General features: G+C 38.3%; 1 protein-coding gene across 2 annotated transcripts in view; it reads right to left on the bottom strand.

Annotated features, from left to right (window-relative positions):
* si:dkey-32e23.4 (dynamin-1-like protein) overlaps positions 1 to 15,760 on the bottom strand; it is a 49,178-nt gene that overhangs the window by 22,128 nt on the left and 11,290 nt on the right. For both annotated transcript variants that reach the window (XM_007235484.4, XM_007235486.4), the window contains 5 exons: positions 13,577 to 13,739; positions 12,074 to 12,194; positions 5,714 to 6,052; positions 3,526 to 3,646; positions 495 to 650 (listed from right to left, as the gene is read on the bottom strand). In XM_007235484.4, coding sequence (XP_007235546.1) covers positions 495 to 650; positions 3,526 to 3,646; positions 5,714 to 6,052; positions 12,074 to 12,194; positions 13,577 to 13,739 — 900 coding nt within the window. The remainder of the gene's footprint in view (positions 1 to 494; positions 651 to 3,525; positions 3,647 to 5,713; positions 6,053 to 12,073; positions 12,195 to 13,576; positions 13,740 to 15,760) is intronic.

The following is a 15,760-nucleotide window of genomic DNA, read 5'->3' as shown; positions in this document are numbered from 1 at the left end:
GAATTCAAATGTGCAATCTGTTCCCTTATCCTACCTATTAATTTGTGCTTGTCAATCAACTTATCCTGACTTAATTTATTGATGGCAGCTTTTTCAAGGTACTGTGTGTATAAACACTCCACACTTATTTCCTTGTTTACTTCTATTACTTTTTAATAAGCTACCTGTGCAGTTTTAAAAGTTCATAATGCCTCGTTTTAAATATTAGGGCACTCTTAATTCTACCAATGAAGTGTGGAGCTATTTTAGGCTTGTTAATGGTGTAAAAATAGTGATTTTTGCATGGACAGCTCTATGTCCCCATCATCTGAATTGTAAGCCTTTTGGTAGAACCATTTAAGAGTGCTGTATGTCTGAATGCTGGGGTGAACGGAGGTGCCCTATTGGACAAAAAATTTGTATGGGATTTTATGGGATGTTTCACTACACCCAGGTTCATTTCACACGGGATTTCTCCTTTAAACAGCTCTAGTGGGATTTGAGAGGAGGTTTACCTGCGTACTGTAAGATGAGCAGTGCTGGATGATCCTCTGCAGCTCCTCATGAACAAGCTCCACACAGCGCAGGCTGGGCTCCTCCAGTCTTTTAATCTGTCTCTTCACCAGCAGCTCAAAGCTCACCTCAGGAACAAACAGTGCTGGCCGTGGACCCTGAGGTATGAGAAAAACGTTACCCACAATGCACCTGTCAATCGTATAATCCAGTGCTCCCTACGTATGAATTTTACCAGTCAGGTTGTAAGGAGCAGTAAAGCCACTTCACTGAAGCCCAGCGTTATATAGGAGTTTCAGTTTAGCCCGAGGCACCGAGGCTGAAGCAGTATTAGCATTAGCTGCTAACCGTTAAGTGCTAGCAATTTTTCCATTCATAGGTGAGTATTATCGGCCTGAAGCTTGCTGCTTACTCCGGCTAGCACTGCTGAAGCAGCATTAGTCGCTAACCGCTAGTTCTTTTGCCGTTTAGAGGTGAGTATTTGGTCTGTAGCCTGCTGCTTACCCCGGCTAGCACTGCTGGAGCAGGATTAGTAGCTAACCGCTAGTTCTTTTACCGTTCAGAGGTGAGTAATATCAGCCTGGAGCCTGCTGCTAACCCTGGCTAGCACTGCTGGAGCAGCATTAGTCGCTAACCGCTAACTCTTTTACCATTTAGAGGTGAGTATATCGGTCTGTAGCCTGTGGGACTACCATGTTAAAACAAGCTACATGTGATTAACCGCTAGCTAATATCGCCCTGGCTTACTAGAACACTCAGGTTCTCTCAGAGTAACGTGTCGGGCGGCACCAGTGCTAGCGGGTAATGCGCTATTTGCACAACTGCTTCCACATTCTCATCAGTGCTGCTCCAGCGTTTCCTGTTTGGCTTTTCCAATACACTCGTTATGGCAGTGTTTTCAGCTGGTGTTTACAAGAGCTTCTAAAAATTAACCTCAACGTCGAGGAGATCAGTAAAGCCTACCAATAGAAAGCTAGAGAAAGGCTTTAAACTATATGCATCTTCATACCTACACAACTACGAAGATTTTTTTCTTATATTTTACATTAGCCCACACAGCTCAGCATTAGCTAGTATAGCTAACTAGCTTGCTAGGTGCATTACTGATAGTTGTTAGTTTCTCCTGTTATTAAATGGAAGTCTAATAAAATGCTAGTAATAATAATAATGCTAACTATAATAATCATCATAAAAATAATTAGACAAATGCTAGCTATAATAATACATAATGCTAGCTATAATAATTCTAACTATAATAATAATGATGATAGTTAAAATAAATTATAAAAATAATTATTCAAATGCTAGCTACAATAATGCTAACTATAATAATCATCATAAAAATAATTAGACAAATGCTAGCTATAATAATAAAAATGCTAGCTATAATAATGCTAACTATAATAATAATGATAGTAAAAATAATAATCACTAAAATAATAAACATACACATGCTAGCAATAATAATATTAATAATAATAATAAAAATGCTAGCTATAATAATAATAAAAAATATAATAATAAAAATAGTAAAATAATAATATCTAGCTTTAATATTAATAATAATAAAAATGCTAGCTATAATAATAATAATAAAAAATATAATAATAAAAATAGTAAAATAATATCTAGCTTTAATATTAATAATAATAAAAATGCTAGCTAAAATAATAGTAAAAAATAAGAATACAAATGCTAGCTATAATAATAATATCTAGCTATAATAAAAATAAAAATGCTAGCTATAATATTAGTAAGAAATAAGAATACAAATGCTAGCTAAAATAATAATAATAATAATAATAATAATATTTAGCTATAATAATAATAATATCTAGCTATAATAATAATACAAATTCTAACTATAATAATAATAATAATATCTAGCTATAATAATAATAATAATAATAATAAAAATGCTAGCTATAATATTAGTAAAAATAAGAATACAAATGCTAGCTATAATAATATTTAGCTATAATAATATTTAGCCATAATAATAATAATAATATCTAGCTATAATAATAATAATAAAAATGCTAGCTGGTGGATCATTCAGGTAAGTATGTTTAGCTGATCTCCTCCCCCAAACACGTGGAACCTGGGTGCTGTAACGTTAATTATTCCATTTTAAAAGCAGTGGCACTGCATGCTTTGCCAGTCGTCTCCAAGCTTCTGACGTTTTTGGTTTAAGCAGGTAGTCTGGTATGAAATGTTTGCCACAGACCTTTAATACGGTGAAATGATAGTGTTCCCGACTGATGTTCATTAGCCACTGTTTATTAGATCACTCTGAGCAGGGAAGCTATGAAAGCCTAAAGCTTCCATAAAACTTAGCAGACGCCGTGCAAAAAGGAACACAGCAGTGCTTAAAACGGCTTGAAAACTTCACGCTGGATACTCATTTTGACCTCTCGCTAGTAAAAAATGTACGTTTTGCCTATACAGGCGAATGTAAACAATACAACTGGAAACGTCCGAGCCGCATTATTTGAAAACGGAAATGCGTCAGAGCCGTGAGCGCAAGGAGCCCATCCTCCAGCCTTAGTGTTTAGCTTAGCTTTTAGTTACCCCCCAACACCACCCAGCAGCGAGACCTGCTGAATTTAAAGGAAAACATGGCCTCACCGCTGTTCCTTACGAGTGTCGCATAATGTGCCTTATAATCCGGTGCGCCTTATGTATAAAAATAGACCAGAAAATAGACGTTCATTGATAGCACACTTTATAGTCCGGCGTAATAATAATCACGGTATATTTATTTTAACAATAGAGTGGTTTGGCAGCATGTCTTTTCATAAGGCATTCATAAGTTCATCTGAGCAACCTTGTGCTGTTAATGTTGCTGACAAAAGAGCTACTGCAAACATGGAGATATCAGAATGCCAAACTCATTAACACCTGCTTATTTAAGCATTGTTAAACTAAAGAAATGCAGAATTGAAAACATAGAGAGCTGGCAAACTAAAAGAGCATCTCAGAGTCCTTGTTCAAATTAACCTGCAAAGCACGTTTTAAAAGGTACTTTCTTACTGTGGCGTTTCGGATGGCAGTAAGAATATCCAGCTCGGTGAGTCCCCCCAGAGGATCGATGGACTGAAGGGTTCGCCCAAATGTTTCATGGAATATGTAGCAGATCCGAGCACCACCACACCTGTACAACACCAGCACACACACACACAAAAAAACAAGCACATGATCAGCATCTCCGCAGGCAAAGCGCTTAGCTTGATTGTGTCCACAGGCAGCACTTAACAGCAGTCATACACGAAGCTAATCAATATCCAGTGACACCAGTCAGGAAAAGAAAACATAATTGGGGCCCTCAGAGCACAGAGAGAAAGTAAAGGGGCTCTGGGCTCCAGCTCATTACCTGCCTGCCGTTTCCACTCAGCTACACACAGCAAACATGTAACATTCAATATCAATCAAATGCTTAGCAAAGAAGTAGAAGAAGACAGAATGAGATGTTCTGGTTATAATCTGGGACGGGGGAGGGAGCACGCTTTACAGTTTAGACATGGGTTTGTCAGGAACTGTGAAGAGTTGGAGATGTTTGCGGCACAATGGAAAAATGTTACATTATGCATCGCTGGAACAGACAATTCCACGTTCTGTAACTAGAATTCCGCTAGCACAGGCCAGAAAACCAGGGGGTGTAAGCAAAGTGCGGAGGACATGACAATAATTTTAGACTAAAGCCAATCACACAGTTGTTTTTTGATGTCTGACACTTTTTTAAGCCAATCAACAGCCAGAGTTAGCAGTCCATCATTTGCAGCCTCCTAAAAGAGTTTGTTATGGATCTGTTGTTTCTGATAAATTAAAAAATAGAACAGGACAGTAGACTAATACTTAATACTAGGGATGCAGCTATCAATTATTTTAATTGATTAATTGAGTAATCGGATAAAACTTATTTGTTTGCTTAGAGAAATAAAAAATACACAAGAGAAAACAAGACATTTCACTTAATAATAAAATGACCAATTGATTCCTTTTGTTAGATAAGTTATATTTTTAAATTCATAACAAACATTTCCAAACTGCAAACACATATAGATATAAATAAAGGAATAATGATTTAATAATTAGTCATTTAATAAATTAAGTTAAATAATTTTCAACAAGGATTTCTTGCAAGTATTAAAACTATAGAGCATTAATCAATAAAAAAGGCATAAACGTTTGCATTATGTTGTGCATCTTCGCGCTCAGCTCAGTGCTTCACATTGCTGTCGTTATGTTATTTAGGTACATTAATGTTATTCTCATTGATTTGTTATAAGTTATATTAACCTTCTCTCGGCTCCACCGCTAACGTGTCCTCGGCTGAGGCGGTGCAGCATTAAAACCTGCTGTTTTGGGAGGCAAGCGCGAATACGCGCTGTCCAGCCTAAAATGCTCCATTATTATTGCCCTTTTTCCTCATAAGTTGTCGCTCTTGTCCCTCGCTGCCTCAAAATATCCTCTTCTTAACTAAAACCTCCACTGCCCGCTCCTTCTTCCTGTGCGCGGGTGACGCAACATTAAGCGCGTTGTCACATTAAAAGCGGGGATTACCGCACGCTGAATTTTTTTATTAAATAAACGATTACTCAAAGCACAGAAAATTACTCGATCAATTTTTTAAATCGAGTAACTCGAATTACTTGAGTAATCGTTTCACCCCTACTTAATACAAAATATTACTTATACAAATATTTATACATGCAGCATTTATATCAGGAACATTGTTTTGACAGTTAAGAAATATAAAAAAATCTTTAAAAATGTAATTGTGAATCCAAAATCTTGTTATACCCCTAGTTTGTACCCCTCTATTTATCTTTATTTGGTGACTTTAAACTTGCAGCATGGCTGCAGCAGACCAAAAACTGCACAATGTCTGATGCCTGATCATAGTGCCTGATCATATTTGTGTAAAATCCTGCAATATTACTATACCACCTCAGTCTACATGCTTCTTTTTACTTCAGTGATGGTTCTGCATGTTTTACCTTGTCCAGAAATGCATGTGTACAGCATGTTCTTTAGGAGCGACTTTATATATCTTAATTATTATTAAGATCTTTATTTTTTACTATGATTTCATTGTAATAAATGTATTCAAATACAGTAATTATTCATAAGAAATGTATGATTACTGCATTAGAGTTATATTTCGTCCAACATCATAACATAATTTAACATTTTGAAAGCTCTAACTGGAAGCACTCACAGTTCAGAGGTCTGGATGTGCCTGGCCGTGCCCTCTATGGTGTTGCAGTAGTCACTGGCGAACTTGGTGACGATTTGAAGCAGGGTGGCGCTGTGGTCCTCCACAGGCTGGCCGTAGCTGCTGAGACGAGTCTGGTACTGGGCGCTCAGCACAGTCACGCGGGTCTTTAGCTCAGGAAGGCAGTCTCTGATGTGGTGCATTAGCAGGCGGCTCAGGGTTCGGGCCAGGTAGCGCGAGCCACAGCGGGAGGCCAGGGATGGGTAGTGGCGCTGCAGGAAAGCCTGCTCATCACGGGCAGCGTCCTCCACAGTCTTCTGGGTGTTTAAGTCGTGTTGGCTCCTGAGGTGGAGGAAGCGAAGAAAGAGAAGATGAAGAGAGTTGATTTTCTGAGGTGACTGAAGCTCTACATTGCTCTACACGACCAACAGCAGGACTGAAAACCCCCAAAAAAACAGCTTTATGATAAGCTACACACTGACACTCATTATGTTTCATGATGTTTAGCAGATGTGTTTGAAGTTGGGATGCACCAAAACCTCAGGTTTTTCTTATATTTGCCACCTTTTACACCACTGAATACATTACATAGCCTAACTGTTTTATTACACAGTTCACATTTTTAATATTCCAGCAGACACACCAACAAAGCACAACACATTTACTTTAGCTGTGGAAATCTAATCATAAATTGATTTTAGCAGTGCTGTACTAGTACACATTTAGCTAGCTAGCTACGACAGCAGTGCAATTTTGTCATAAATTTACCTCAGTATGCTAGTCTAATCATACATTTGCCTAAACAGTGCAAGTTTAATAATAAAGGAACCTCTGCAGTGCTACTCCAGTCACATTTGAGCAAAAGCCCTATCCGGACGGGATTAGTTTCTCAGGGGGACGTCTGTGAAAAATATTTTACACTTCTACTCAGTGATGACAGGAGGACCAGTGAGTTTTTAGGCTTTCTGGGTCACATGACATCGCTTTCAGTAGCTCCTCCATTTCCACTCGCTGTTGTGTTTACATGGATCTCAGTGGAAATGCGCAACCAAAGTGTAATTGCGGTGCGTGGCAGTGGACAAATAGCTATTTTATTAAAAGCGAGGTGATGAAACTTAAAGATGTCCATCTGGACAGGACTAAAATTACTGGAGGACCACGGAGTTCAACAAAAAATAGTAGGTAGTTCAGCCTGTAAATTTCTCAGAGGACGTCTGAGAGAAACACATATATGGTTGTTCTGGACCCCAATAAATGAGAAAATTACCCCAGGACCCACTAAGAAGCTAATACCATCCAGATAAAGAAGTACAGCCAAACTTCTGGCAAACAAAACAGATGCTAATGCTAAGCAGGCTAGTTGGCTCGGCTAATATTTCTTTCTGAACACACTCCTAAGGCTGATCCTCAGACACATGATTTTGCTCAAAAGGGAAGGTATTTTGTCATTGTATGGTAGTTCAATTTTCTTTCCTGTTTTCTTTCCAGAACTGTACTTTGATTTCCTACCTATTTCACAGAAGAGCACAGGAAGGATGTATTTTTGGATCAATAAAACTATAGTGCCCTCCAAGAGCCTTCCAACAGGACAAAAAAAGCTAATAGAACACTGCAGACTAGAGGAAAAGAAAAGCTGTTAACCAAGACTTCTCAGATTTTTTGATAAAAAAAAAAAAAAAAAATCTCTGCACCAACTTATGCACTCAATGCGGTATGTGAGAAATGCCTCTGTGCATTCTACAGAAAACTGAAAAAGCCAAGAATCATCTATTGGCATCTTGTTATTATGACCTCTAAAACACAGATATATTGGATTATAAATTAGTTACAATATTGAACCATTTTTCCTTTCAAACAAGCGCAAGTTCAGCTAAAAACCAAAAAATCTTGCCTCAGGCCAGAGCTGACCCACGTTATTTTCACTTGACTTTAACACTTTAAGTTCACACATTCACACATTTGTGTTACTGCAGCTTATTAAAAATGCTTTGAACTTAACCCAACCTAATTGTGTCACCTCTACCGATCAGAATAAGTATGTAAGGCTAATAAAATCCACTATAGGAGACAACTGTCTTTCAGTAGTATGCATTTTATGTTCTCATCCGTAAATCACTTCACACAGATGGAATGGATTTTTTTTTTTATTGTCATACCTACATTGGATTACAAGTCACATTAAGCGACTCTAATAAGGAACAGGTGTGTCGCTATGTTTTCCTTCTAATTCAGCAGGTCTTGTCGCTGGGTGGTGGGGGGGGGGGGGTAACTAAGTTAAGTAAAGCTAAGCTAAGTAAAGAAAACTTTAATTCTTAAAAAAAAATGTTAAGTTTTCTGTTTAGTAACTGTTTGGGTGAGTAATGGGCTTCCATTTATTTAGAGTAAGCTTAGATTTCCAGATTTTCTCTAGGCTGGGTGCAGCAGCATGGCTCCAAATTGTCATAAATCTCCTAAAGGTCTTAAAAATGGCACAGAGTAAATACAATTTTGTTTTTATTTTTTGCAATTATATTTTGTTTCAAATTTTGATAAGCAAGGTAGCTTACTGATTTAACTACAGACTGAACTAAGTAGAACCAACTGCATTATTTATGGCTCTGAGTGGTGCTATTTTCTGGTATGTTCATTAATTGTTTTTCGATAAGGAGAAACCATTTTCTCTCTAATTTACACGACCAATTATCCAACCCACTCATTAGGTCTCCCTCATCACTAGTGATGCCCCAACACCAGAAGGGTGAGGACTAGCACATGCCTCCTTCAATACATGTGATCTCAGCCACCGCCTCTTTTCAAACTTCAGCTGATAGCATCACAGCACGCTCAGAGGAAAGCGCAGCGAAACGGTTGTGATACATCAGCTCACAGACGCCTTGTGCTGACTGACATCACCCTTTGGAGTGATGTGGGGAGAGAGCGCCATCTACCCACCCAGAGAGAGCAAGGCCAATTGTGCTCTTCAGCAGCTGATGGCAAGGTACATGAATGGGATTCGAGCCAGCGATCTCTTAATCATGGTGGAAGCACCTTGTCCACTGGACCATTCGGAACCCCTAAATAACTTTATGTGTGCAAAACTTTTAATTCATGTTTGTTTACAATATTGGTTTGTCAGAAAATACAGAAATCACAGGTTTACTGTAATGTTTGTAAATTATTTTTAGTATTTTGTGCTTTTTGCCATTTTCTTATTGTGAAACTAAATCTTGATTATTAAAATCTCTCAGAAATATATTAAAAAAAGTATTCAAATAGAACACCTCCATACCTGCAGAAACTCTGATTAATGAGCTGCTAAATTAACTTAACTTCAATCCAACAAACCAATTAATTTGGATCAATATTTAAAATTGGGTCTGGACTCATTAATTTATGCGTTAATTTGTTGCATTAAAACTGCTCACAGATCAATAACACTACAGTGCCGTCTGTGAGGACAAAAAAAAAGTTTAACAGAAGAAAGATAACAGAAAACTGCCAACTACTTAAAAAAAAAAAAAACCTACTAAAGCTCCTAAACCAGGGTTTTTCAGGTCATTTGAGAGAGAAATCTCTGCACCAACTTAAACCTCCAAAAGCCGGATGTGTAAAACGCCCCTGTGCATTCTACTGGAAACAGCAGAAGCCAGGAACCTTTTACTGGTATCATGGTATCATGTGTTCCTCGTGAAAAAAGACTTTCCAAGTGGCTGGAGGAATAAAGTACCCAACAGCCTTCTCATTAAAGAGCAAAGCTCTAAACACAAAGACTGCAAAGCCTTCACTTTCAAATCCTGGACAGGACGAGAAGTCGAGCAGCAGTGTGAGGAGGAAGAGAGAAAAGAGAGGAAGAACGAAGGAAAAAGAGAGAAAGAGAGAGAGAGAGAGAAGGGGTTTGCCTCTGGCAAACAGCGATTATGTTAGCAGTGTGAGTTGTCATTGGAGGCAGGGTGTTTTCCGTGCTGCTAAATTGGGCCCGTTCTCCTTTAGGTCCCTGGAGGGGCCGTGTAAAAACCGCCACAGCTGGAAAAAAAAGCAAGCCCCCGCTGCTTATCTCAAACGCACTGCTCTATTGGTGGATATCAGTGGTGGAAGCTTTGCCCCGTGGGCTTGAACTACAGGGAGAAGGACAGCTGCTGGAAAAATACACTCCAGCAAGGGCATGGGATTTGAAGAAAAATGAGGAGAACATTCTGTGTACCAAGACACTAATGTTGCCAGGGACCATCCCAAATATTGATTCACAGTCTCTGAATGGCTGTAATAATTCAGAACATTGATTAAATGCTCCATTATAGAGCTGCTTATTGATATTGCGCAGCTACAAATCAAAAATGGGTTTTTCTCTAATAACGCTGCACAGCTATAACCAGTGAATTCATTTGTACTTAAAATAGTTTGCAATTCTGGAATTTCTATAATGCATCTGCATTAAAAAAGCAGAAAAATGCTTGAATTGTCAACTTAGGGTGTACTCACACTAGACACGGTTTGGTTGAATCGTGGTGAAGGATGGTTCTGCCCCCTCCCCATTCCTACGCTGGCACGCACTCACACTGCGTTTAAACAATCCGTGCCCGAGCACGCTTAAGTCACTCACTGCTCAATGAGCTTGCCGGTGGTAGTGCCGAATTCAACACCCCCGCCATGAAAAGCACCCTCTCTCTGGAGCATGTCTTTTTGATAAAAGTGCATATAATCTGCAATAACTTACTTAGATTAATGCGCAAAAAATCATGATTAGCTCAAGTCACGGTTACATACATTGCGACATAGCGTGCGTTCCCGGGAGGGGTGCTTTTCCTGATGGCGGTGCTGAATTCAGCACAATACCGCTATGTTTTCGAGACTGTCGCATCACTGACATCATCTTGTTCCGTGCTCTGGCACTCATTGCGCTCACACTGCATGCGTACCGTGCTCGAGTCCAAGTGAACCATGCTTTGGACCACCTCTTCAAGCGGTTCTGGGCACGGTTCGGAGCGATCACACTAGTCAATCGAGCAATGCTTTAGAAGGTAACTGGGCATGGGCAGGGCACGGATTGCCTAGAGTGGGAACACCCTTACTGTATGCAGTTTATTTACAGAATTTACCTACTTACACAGTAATGGTACTGTTCTTTTGAAAGGTAAAGAACGATGTGAATGTTCCCAAGATGGATAAAATATCAGTCCTTTTTGCTGTTTTTCACTTTTTAACAAAAAACAAAATACCTGGACCAATCACCTGTAATAAAATCTTTTTACACTGACTTCCAATAAAAATTAAGAAGGTTTTTTAACTTCTCCTGTAACGCTGCTGTTTTGAAAAGACAAATATAGGGCTCTATTTTAGCAATAAAAAGCGAGCCGTCATCCATGCAGTGTGCAGCTTGCTTTATAGTATTGTGCAAATGTTTTAGGCACCTGTGGGAATTTCCTATCTGTGTCTTATCTGTGCAGTAAGTGTAAGAAGCACTATAATAAATACAAACAGCAATTTTACAAAAAGCTGAGCTTTTACAGCAGTGTTTTCCTTAAAACATCTCCTAATCTCTCCTCATCTGAGTTTAATAGAGTTATTTCTAGTTCTCATCATATCAACACCTGGTTTGTTAAATATTAGTTAATGTGGTAAATCAGGTGAGCTGCTGACAGAACTGAACATATATACACTTGCTGGCTGAGGAGCGTCCAAGAGAAATCTGGAACTAGGGTTCATCTTGGCTCACAGGGTATAACATACTTGAATGCATGATTATTTGCATCTGTTCAAATCATGTGTGGGAGATAAATTGCTGAGATAAATGGATTAGTGTAATTTCCTTTGGAGCCTAAATGTTTTGCACAGTACTGTAGCGCATCAGTGTATCTTTGCTATCACAGCGATGGAAAAGTATGCCTTGTGCAAAACGCATGTACTAAATCTCTTAATTAGTGTAGGTGTGTGAGCAGGTCATTTAATTCCAGTCATGGATTAGCAAATACTTAGAGAATTAATATAACAATGACCTATGTTTGTGTTGATATAGAATAATATCTATTAAATTTGTATTTTGTTTATTGTTGATATAAAAGTTTGCATAGCTGGCAACAGGTACTGAGTCAATGTATAAGGAACAAGCAGGTTGTGCATGTGTTGTGCATGCACTTGTGTTGAAAAATCACTTCCAAGATAGCAATTAACATCAGTTGGTGTCAATATGGTGTCACAAGCTCTGTTGCTATTTAAATGATGCAGGGGGAAGGAATGAAAATAAACTGTTGGCAGGGTGCAAGATAGCAATGAGTATTACAATGCGTCTTGCGATAGGGCCCAAAAAAAATTGTATAATCCCACCAGGGTCATTTTTCAAAGTGAACACATTCTGAGTGCACTATCTGGCATCCTTAATGGACTCACCTGTTGACCACTCCGATGATGCCCAGCCTGACTGGGATGACCCTGCCCAGGAGAACCTCCAGTGCATCTGTTCCAGCATCCATCAGGTCCAACTTGCTCACAACCAAGAGAGATCTTCGACCTAACCACACACCACACACACAAACACACACACACACACAATCACAGAACTGCATATGTAAAGCCATTCCACCGCACTAAAAACTTAAGACTTAAAAATGTAACACATTTAAATTATATTTACCAGGTAATTTCATCATTAATAACACTCATTTAAGTGGGTGATATTAGAAAGACCTGAAACTTCAGTGTAAGGTTTTTTTGGCTCTCTTTTTTATATCTATGTTATCCATACAAAAAAAGAGTACATGTAATGTGGAAACAACCTTTTTCATTAAATTAGGTGTACAGTGCCACCTACTGGCTCAACTAGAATTTGTGCTTCAGGGTTCCAACAATGGAAATCAGACAATCAGGATGTTCCTGTCAAAAATATGACATATGGGATTTCATGAACTGATTTTCACTAAAAGTATTTCTCCAAAAATAAAAAAATAAGAGGCCACTTCATTTTCTGAATAAGTTTCTCTGATGTTGCTATTTATAGGTATATATTTGAGTAAAATGAACATTGTTGTTTGATTCTATAACTACGGACAACATTTCTCCCAAATTCCAAATAAAAATATTGCCATTTAGAGCATTTATTTGCAGAAAATGAGAAATGGCTGAAATAACAAAAAAGCAGAGCTGTCAGACCTCAAATAATGCAAAATAAACAAGTTAATAAAGTTTCAAGAGTTCAGAAATCAATAATCAGAGTTTTCATGCATCTTGGCATGTTCTCCTCAACCAGTCTTACACACTGCTTTTGGATAACTTTATACCACTCCTGGTGCAATCAAGCAGCTTGGTTTGATGGCTTGTGATCATCCATCTTCCTCTTGATTATATTCCAGAGGTTTTCAATTGGGTAAAATCAAAGAAACTCATCGTTTTTAAATGGTCTCTTATTTTTTTTTCAGAGCTGTATATGAAATTACTGTGACAACTCTTAAAAGCACAGTATTTATTTTAATAACCAATTTCTACAACAATTTTCCTAAAAAAAAAAAACGCAAGGCACTGGGCAAAAGGTTTGTAGTACTGCAATATTCTGAATTCTTATACAATAGGTAGATAAGAGTGTAGAACATGGTAAGTATCACATATGTGAAAATATATTTCAGCACAGCCAGATGACTGAGCATTTAATGGCTAGGGGCAGTCTGTCAAAGTGAAAAACTCCAGTGAACTCTCTCTCTCTCTCTCTCTCTCTCTCTCTGCTTAGCCACAGACTACAGACAGGAGAGTATGAAGCTGTAGAAGCTGTACAGGCCGTGTGTAGTAAAAGGCCTACATCAAAAAGCCCGCACACACAGAATAATAGAGTCCCAGAGACTGAGGCATCTGCCATCTGCCCCCGCTGAGGGAGACAACAGATCTGCCTAAAACGATCCTCACCATCTGGGTCCACTTCCCGGGCCAGTTTAAGAGCGTCGGACGTGGCCAGGTCAGAGTTAGCAGGGGACACGCACAGGATGAGGGAGTTTGGGTTGGAGATGAAGGACAGAATCATCTCTTGAACCTGAGTCTCGATGTCCTCCGGCTGGTCACCAACTGGAACCTGGTAAAATAATGCAGAACAATGCGGTCTTTAAAGGTAATCATTTTTTTGATGTATAATTTGTAAGTGTGTGATTTTAAAGAAAGTAGTTCAAGCCTTTTTACCTCCGTGTTTTTTTTTTTTTTTTTACCTCAGAAAATAAAAACACAGATTTCCTGATTTTTTTTTTTTTGAAGGAAAATTACAAGCTCTACTTTGATTGGTTGGTTTATGACCACGGCAATGGATCACAGAACCGACATATTACAACAAGGGCTTGCCAGTTATTTAACATTACTAAGTATCTCCATATAAACTGTTTCAATTATGGTAATTTGATTTTTTTAAAAAAAATTTGTATACATACAATATACATAATTTACAGCGTACGTACATTAAATTAATGGGATTTTTTTAACAAAAGTCTGTAGTTGGGGGCTCAGAGTGGTCCAGCAAACAAAGCGCTGCCACTATGATCAGGAGATCGCCAGTTCAAATCCTGTTCATGTAGCTTGCCATCAGCTGCCAGAGCCCTTAGAGAGCACAATTGGCCTTGCTCTCTCTGGGTGGGTAGATGGTGCTCTCTCCTCACATCACTCTAAAAGGGTGGGGTTGCTCAGCATAAGGCGTCTGTGAGCTGATATATCGGAAAAGAGTCGCTGCGCTTTCCTCCGAGCACACAGTGATGCTACTCAGCATAATATTGTATCGACCAAAATACAATTTAGATATAAATATTGGCCATGTTGTTCAGCCCTTGTTATAGCACATGGAACAATGGAACAATGGAACAAAACACTGTAATTGTTCCAAATTCTTTCCCGATAGTCTTATTGTGTCCTCTCAATGCAATGTGCTGTTGTTAGGGTTCGCTTTTAACTTTGTCCCCCTCTCACTTATATGAGTTGGTTATACTATATTATAATTGTTAAAAAAAAAACAGCCAGTGCTTTCCCTGCAGATGTGTGATTATGTCCAGTTTAATTCAGCTGAGGTAGTCCAGTTTGTTTATGAGGGAGCAGATTTCGTCTACTAGCGTTAGCTTTTAGTCTAGCACAGATTCAGGATTTCTCCTCCACAGCTCATTATATAACATGCCTAGTTTGAGCACAGAAAAAGCCATGGTCTGATTCAAGTAGCAACCCGTATTCCTATAGCTACAAGAGTCTGACATAGATGAGCTGCTCTCTAGTACCAAAAACAACATATTCTTGCAAAGTCACAGTGCTTTTGCATTTACTGTTTTGAATATGACTTTTGCTCGTATTTTAGCTATACTTCAATCTTTGGTGGGTGTAAATAAAACAGGTCAAGACTATTATGTAGCAGCTTTGGGGTATGGGGTTAATTTGCTGGGTTTACAGTTCTGTTTTGGTTCTGCTACATTTTAAGACTTTGAGTGTAATAAAATGTGAGGAAAAGTACTTATCTTTGATGAAGTGATCGAGCATAATTAGTAAAACATTTTGAGCAATGTTTATGGGATTTTTTTTGTTGGTTCTTTGCATTCTAATATTGACAGTAAACTGATATTTTCAGCAACAGCTAGAATTCATGCATTTCCAAGGAATTAATTTTGCAATCTGCTCAACTATCCTACTTATTCATTCATGCTCAACTATTGACTTACTGTGACTTAAATTTAAGATGGCGGGGCCTGGAGATTTAACTACACCATGGGATATAAACAATGGCTTTTAATAAACTTCTTGTGCAGTTTTAAAGGTCTCATTCCATATTTTTTTTCCAAAATGTCTAGTTGCCATTATGAATGAATGCCATGTGAGCCGTTTTTTGTGAAGAAAAAAAAATTGCTCATGTGTTTCTGTTTAGTCCTGCTTTATTTCACTGAATTAGTGATCTCTGAAGAAAGACAGAAAAGACAGAATAACCCAATCCACGCATTTACATGAACTTGGGTAATCAGACCATGGGAAAACATTGATTTTACAAGAGTAGGTCAATAATTGATCTGTTTTTGTCACCAACTTAAGGATGCTGTATTAAAAGCAGCTCACTTATTTCTGGTACCATGGTCTGTT

Source organism: Astyanax mexicanus, chromosome 12 (assembly GCF_023375975.1).
Source record: "Astyanax mexicanus isolate ESR-SI-001 chromosome 12, AstMex3_surface, whole genome shotgun sequence".
Taxonomy (NCBI): Eukaryota; Metazoa; Chordata; class Actinopteri; order Characiformes; family Acestrorhamphidae; genus Astyanax; species Astyanax mexicanus.
Note: the sequence above shows the minus strand (reverse complement) of the source record. Positions and strands in the feature narration are given on the sequence as shown.